General features: G+C 42.4%; 1 protein-coding gene across 4 annotated transcripts in view; it reads left to right on the top strand.

The window, feature by feature from the left end:
• Nucleotides 1–244: 244 nt before the first annotated feature.
• ARL5A (ADP ribosylation factor like GTPase 5A) overlaps nucleotides 245–6,777 on the top strand; it is a 31,933-nt gene continuing 25,400 nt past the window's right edge. Inside the window, exon 1 of one of the 4 annotated variants that reach the window (XM_054478081.2) lies at nucleotides 245–644. In XM_054478081.2, coding sequence (XP_054334056.1) covers nucleotides 599–644 — 46 coding nt within the window. In that variant the 5' untranslated portion in view covers nucleotides 245–598. Of the gene's footprint in view, nucleotides 645–5,584; nucleotides 5,700–6,777 lie in introns of those variants that run through there. The other 3 variants (XM_063647470.1, XM_063647472.1, XM_063647471.1) reach the window with 3 other exon arrangements.

Here is a 6,777-nt window from a genome sequence, read left to right as displayed (position 1 = left end):
GGACATGGGGTACTCAATTATATGTTTACATTATGGCGCAATGGAGAAGATTCGAGGGAAATATAAATACTCGGGGACGCAACAGCAAGCAGTCGGAAGCCATCTGCCCCAACTTGCGGTCTTCACAGCCTCCGTCCCAGGAGAAAGTCCCGCGCCTTCATCAGTCTTGGTTATGCAAATAAGCGAGGACCTGGCGGGCGCCCTTTCCTAGGCTCCGCCCCTCTGGTCGCGCGCCTGCGCACTCACGTCCCGCCAGGCCCGCCCCCTCACTTCCCCCGCCCGCGTGGTCGTCGCCACCGCAGCCGCCCGAGAGGAGCTGGGGGAGGACGGTGGCCCGCGAGGCTCGTCGCAGACAACGCGGCGGCGATGTCCGCGAGCCAGGCTAGTGCCGCGGCGGCAGCGGCGGGGCCTTGCGCGCGGCAGGGCGGCCTGGGCTTCGGCTTCCCTCCGGTTCCCTGGAAGCGGGCCCGCGACCAGCGCGGGAGCAGCAGCAGAGGCGGAGGCTCCAGCGCGTCTCTCTCCTCCCCCTCAGCCTGAGCCAGGGGAAGCCAGGCGGCCCGGGTGTCTGGAGGCGGGGGGGGGGGTCCGCTGCCCGAGAATGGGAATTCTCTTCACCAGAATATGGAGACTGTTCAATCACCAGGGTGAGGAGCTCGGTCCGCGGGCGTATGGGCTGGGGAGAGGGTCAGCTCGGGCCGGCTAGGTGGGGGTCTCCGAACACTTCCGGAATGTGGGCGGCTCGGTTGGGCGCCGGCTCAGCGCGGGGTGCAGGCTGCGCGGATACGGGCCCGGGACTGTTCGGCCCCGGCTCCCGAGCTTGGGGATGGTTCCTGACTCGCAGCCCTTTGTCTTAGGAGACCTTCCTAAGAAGTCTTTTCCGTAATACACCCATTGCTCCGATTTCGAATGACAGTGGAAAAGGTTTCTTGCCCTAGATCCGACGTCCCTGAGTAGCACGGCCTGGCCTGTCTTTCAGACCTTTATTTGCTCACCAGTTGTGTTTGGACACCAGATAGAAATGCTGGGGTCTTCTGGAATGAAGGTTATAGATTGCGGCCCTAACCGCACCACTGAGCGACCGAGGGTTGCAGAATGCGGAAAACGGGAGGAATCGCTCGACTTGTCCATTACACCTCTGGTTTATGAGCCTGCCCTCCACTGCCACCCGTCTTTGTGTGTGTTGGGGTTGGGGGGGTTCTTCTGCCTCCTGAATAGAGATGGACTTCTCTCCATTTGTTTTACTTATTATATCTGTGTTTAAGGTTAAGCTTAAGGTCATTTTTCTACTCGTGTGGGTTATTAGACACAGTTTTTGTTTTGCTGGGTTAAAAATGTTAAAGTGTTTAACTGAAAGTTTTAAAAACATACCATATGAAACATTTGTTAACCATAGGTAACTAGCAAGTTACTAAGTGTAAAGTGTTATATAGGGATGCTTAAGTTTAGCTAACCTCAGACATGGCCATGCAATACCTATCAGGCTTGTTAAAATTTGTTACAAAATGACTAAAACTGGGGAAAGAGAATACAATTTTAACCCAAAGACTGGATACTTATTAAGATATAGTGGTGTACTTTTGTTTCTTTTTAACTCAAGTTGGGTGGTTCATCATTCCGCTGTCAGTAACTTAGTTTGTGTTTTTCTCCTGTGTAAGCTGGTGGTGGTGTCACGTCCCAGTTTTCCGATAAAGATTTACGTGAATGGTGGCATCTATTATGTACACCTACTACTACCACCTCCTTCTTCATGATCTAGCTGCTCTTTTAAGAAGCTTAGGGGAAGCAAGCAGAACTAGAACTTGTGATCCCTAATGTATATTTTACGCGCGCGCGCGCACACACACACTCACATATATATGTAGGTCACGTGATACCAAAAGAAAGGATAGTATCAAGCAATTTTTCTGATAAGAGGATTTTTTCATAAAGTAGAGAAAATCAGTTCTAATCAGCACTGTCTCTGACTGGACTGGCTGTTTGTGTTGGGAGCAAGAGAGTGGGAACCAGTCACTTGAACTCTCTGGTTTTCTGGTCTAGGTTTTCTCACCTAGAACACCAGGGATCTGTGGAGCCTACAAATCTTGTAAACTTTATTTCTACATTGCAAATATTAAAACGTGCATTGCTGTAAGACTGGTGATACTTATAGTAGATAAGATCTAGTTTTAACATCCATCATTTTGTATTATTTTTAGCAAAGCTAGTGTTTCATCTGCTGTGGGGTTTAGAAAGACTGTTAATTGAGCTCTAGTGCTGCCAGAAAAATAGTTATCACCACTTTCTATTTTGAGTCAATGATAAAATTATTTGTTTCTGTAAGTTAAGAATAAATGAGAACTTTGCCAACAGCTCCTTGGAGTAGTAAATAATAAGGGTGTGTGCTCTGGTATCACTACAAATTGCCAATAGTAGTGTTTTTATAACCTGTATTTTGTGGTAATTTTTGACGGGACATTTATGGCAGTTTGGCGGAAATTAATAGAGGAATTAATGAAGTTCTAGAAAATTAGATATGAATATTGTGAAAGTGTGAATAAATTATTTCTCTTCTGCTAAACAGTGTGGCTGTCTTATCAATAGGGTCACTTTTCAGAATATCCACCACTTAATCTAATGCCAGATATTTGTTGGGTTTTGTTTTTGTTTATTTGAGACGGAGTCTTGCTCTGTCACCAGGCTGGAGTGCAGTGGTGTGATCTTGGCCCACTGCAACCTTTGCCTCCCAGGTTCAAGCGATTCTCCTACTTCAGCCTCCCGAGTGGCTGGACTACAGGTGCGTGCCACCACACCCAGCTAATTTTTGTATTTTTAGTAGAGATGGGGTTTCACCATGTTGGCCAGGATGGTCACCATCTCTTGACTTCGTGATCCGCCCGCCTCGGCCTCCCAAAGTGCTGGGATAACAGGCCTGAGCCACGGTGCCCAGCAGGGTTTTTTTTTTTTTTTTTTTTTTTCCTGTATAGGACATATATAAGTTAGTATGTCTTGGATGCTCTTGTTTTACCTTCAGTGGATTCAGAATGCAATCTTATATTCTTTTCATAGAAACTCTTGGAAAGTATGTTTCGGGAGATTACAGAATTTGCCATCTGATGAAACTTAAGCTATGCAGTATCTCCTGTTTCTGAAACCCCTTGAGAACAGCTTTTTCAGTTAAAGCTCAGATTGAGTGCACAGTGAAAGCTATTTGTATACTGCTCGAACTGGAAAAACTGGAGGTCACATTTAGTTGATACTGAGATTCAGTAGAGTACAAACTTTATCCTAGATGCTGTCATTTAAATCATTTTATTTTATTTTATTTTATGTTTTAACAATCTTTTGAAGTAGTTATTTCCCCTGAAAAGGGAAAACTGAGGCTTAAGTGGAATGATTTTTTTTCACCAGGCCATGCAACTGGTATATGCCAGAGCCAGGCAAGTTAAAACCCTGAAGGAATCTCTTAAAGAAGAGATTGACATCATTTTTTCCTCCCTCCTCCTACCCCCATTAACTTTTTCAGTTGCTAAACTCTAAGTTGTCTTTAGAACTTCGAAAAGTTGTCATTAGTAACTTTTTTTTATAGAAGAGCTTGTGATCAGTGGTTTACTTGTTTTCAATAAACAAATATTTTAACACCTATTTAGTCCAGGAACTGTTCTACGTGGTGGGATAAGGGAACAAAACAGACAAATTCCACTGCCTTTATGGAACTTTCATGTAGTGTTGGGAGACAGGAAATTAACTCACTTTGTTTCTACAAGTAAAATAATAGTGGTTAACACTTGTGCAAGGTTCACACAGGTTGTTTGGTTTAATATTCACTTAGTTGATTTACTCTTTACAACAACCCTATAAGGTAGATATTATTCACCTTATTTTACAGGGGTACGGAAACAGGTAACTTGCTTAAAGCACTATGGGTAAAAGTGATAGACCTGGATTGTAACCACGATTATGTAGTGCCAGAGTTATTTCTCCTACACACACACACACACATGCACACACAGCTGGATTTTAACAAGATTATCTAGTGCCAGAGTTAGTTCTACACACACACACACACGCACATTTGCACACAACTTCATGTAAGAAGGACTTTGTATAAGAAGGACTCAGATAAAAAGAACTGACTCTGATGTGAACTATAAAAGAAGTTGTGGAATTTCCTCATTAATAGCCTTGTATTGCTGTCTTGATTGGTTGCTAGAAAAGGAATTATAAGTATGAATAGGTGCAGGAGAAGCTGCCTGTGCTTCAGGAACCTGATGCTGAGGAAGCCACCTCTGTTTCTGGCTTATTATTATTATTATTATTATTATTATTATTAGGGAGTTTAAATGTGTAGAGAAGAGTACATATGGAAGCTGAGTAGCCAAGGGGTAGACTGTGCCTCTTAGCTTCTAATACAGATGCTCCTCAATTTGTGATAGGATTACATCCTGGTAAACCCACTGTAAATTGAAAATACAGTAAGTAAACAATGAGTTTAATATGCCAGACTTACTGAAAATCATGGCTTTAGCCTAGCTTGCTTTATACGTGCTCAGAACATCTATGTTAGTTTATGGCTTGGCAAAATCTAACCCAAAGCCTATTTTATAATAAAGGTTGAATATCTCGTGTGATTTATTGAATACTGTACTGAAAGTGAAAAACAGAATCTTTGCATGGGTACTTGAAGTATGGTTTCTACTGAATGTGATTGCTTTCACAACATCACGAGTCAGAGACCATTTGTAAACCCTTTTTGCATGCTCTGTGGAAGTGGAGCTGGGTCCTTTAAACATTTTTCTTTTGCCACTGGGCAAAATGTTAAGTTTTGTCAGTAGGCTGCACTGGAGGGGCATTGTAGGAGGAAAGGGTGTTTGTACTTAGTTATAGTGTGCTTTCTTGATGGGCTCTGCTTGTAGCATGAACACCTTCTCCAAGGCCTGGCTCTTGTACTGCATAGTGGTCAGCAGCAGCCAACAGCTTCCCCTAGTACCCATCTTAGTTGGTTTCATAATGGAAGGTCTCCAGTGAAATACCTCTCAATAAACAGTTTTCCTCAGCACCAAAGAGGGAGGATTTTTGGGCAGGTCCCGCTGGCACCTCACCACAGCTACTTCTCTGCCATTCAGTGAGCCACTATCTGTGCCCTCCAACGAGGTCTGCATCTAAGTCTGGAAGGAGTGGGAGGACCTTTATCTCAACCCTAGGGATAGTGAGTGCTTCTTATATTTGTCCTTCCCATAATCTTTTAGCCAATCTCTCATTACTCCAGTCCCCTGTAATATTTTTTCGATGTTGAACTTTCCAAGTTCAAATTATTGTGTGATTTCTGCCTCCTGATTGAATCTCTAATTTTGCCATGTATAATCATTGCTTTTTTTTTTTTTTTAGCAACCTCATAGTGTAAAAGAAAATTTGGTTATTCCCCTGAAACTTCATTTGCCATTACTGTAATAGCAAGTTTATTTTCAAACTTTTCTTTTTATTGTTAAGACTTTTAAATTTTAAAAATTGAACTTTTAATACAAAACGACTTAAGCAGATATCTCTCTCCTAACCTTTATATTTTCCAGATCTGATTTATTTATTCACGAAAAATATTAAGCTCATGCTTTATTCCAGGAGCTGTCCTATGGATTGAGAGAACTATAGTGAACATGACAAATGGAATTTTTTGCTCTGAGAGACATAGAATTGATAGGGCTTAGTGATAGTTCAGATATGAGGTAAGAATGATGAATCAAGATGACTCTCCATTTATTTGCCCTGGTGTTTTTGTGTTTTCCGATGTTGTGTGATTCACAGAGATAGTAATTCTCTACAATAACATTATTATTATGCTTAATTTATTGACTGATGAGTTGGGGGGAATATGTACTATTAAAAACTGGCAATGAATGGAACTGCTAGACTGCCTGAGTGTGTCAAAAGGAAATGAAGGAAAAGGGAAACAAGAAGCAATTTTCATGACAAAACAGTAAAGTATTGATTGGTATGTTAAAGCCTAATTGATAACTCACAGTTCCATCAAAGCATTAGAACAGTGCAGTTGTTGTGGCTTATTTGAGTAAATACAGGAATGCTGTGACATAGTCTAAAAGAAAAATCATACTAAGCAGTAAAGTGATGATTCGCGTGCATCGAAGAGTTGGAATGGCTGAAAGTTTTATTACATTTGTCCACAATAACATTCTTGTAGTAGGCATATTGGGATTCTATGAAGTCTGTATTTTGAAGTGCATTATAGCACTTTTTGGCTACAAATTTACGTTTTGTATAGATGCTTTTCCATCTTGCTAATGAAAGGAACAGGCCGTGGTGATGAGAGTAAAGATGTTCAGAGGAAATTGATCTACTAGTAAAAACTTTGTGACTAATCTGACCCTATTATTGAGATGACACATTTGTCTTTGAGCCCATTGCACAGTTTGGTCTTAATTTTATAGTTCTTATTGTGACCCACATGCTATGTCTTAGATTTAGGAAGCTATTAAAAATGGTCATTGGTGGCCGGGATGCAGTGGCTCATGCCTGTAATCCCAGCACTTTGGGAGGCCAAGGCAGACAGATCACCTGAGGTCAGGAGTTCAAGACCAGCTTGGCCAACATGGCAAAACCCCTGTCTCTACTAAAAATACAAAAATTAGGCCAGGCACAGTAAACTTCTGATGATTCACGTAAAGGTGGCTCACACCTGTAATCCCAGCACTTTGGGAGGCCGAGGCAGGTGGATCACGAGGTCAGGAGTTCAAGACCAGCCTGGCCAATATGGTGAAATCCCGTCTCTACTAAAAATACAAAAAT

The sequence above is a fragment of the Pongo pygmaeus genome, chromosome 11 (genome assembly GCF_028885625.2).
Source record: "Pongo pygmaeus isolate AG05252 chromosome 11, NHGRI_mPonPyg2-v2.0_pri, whole genome shotgun sequence".
Classification (NCBI taxonomy): Eukaryota; Metazoa; Chordata; class Mammalia; order Primates; family Hominidae; genus Pongo; species Pongo pygmaeus.
The sequence above is the reverse complement of the archived record's forward strand: the minus strand, read 5'-3'. Positions and strand labels throughout refer to the sequence as shown.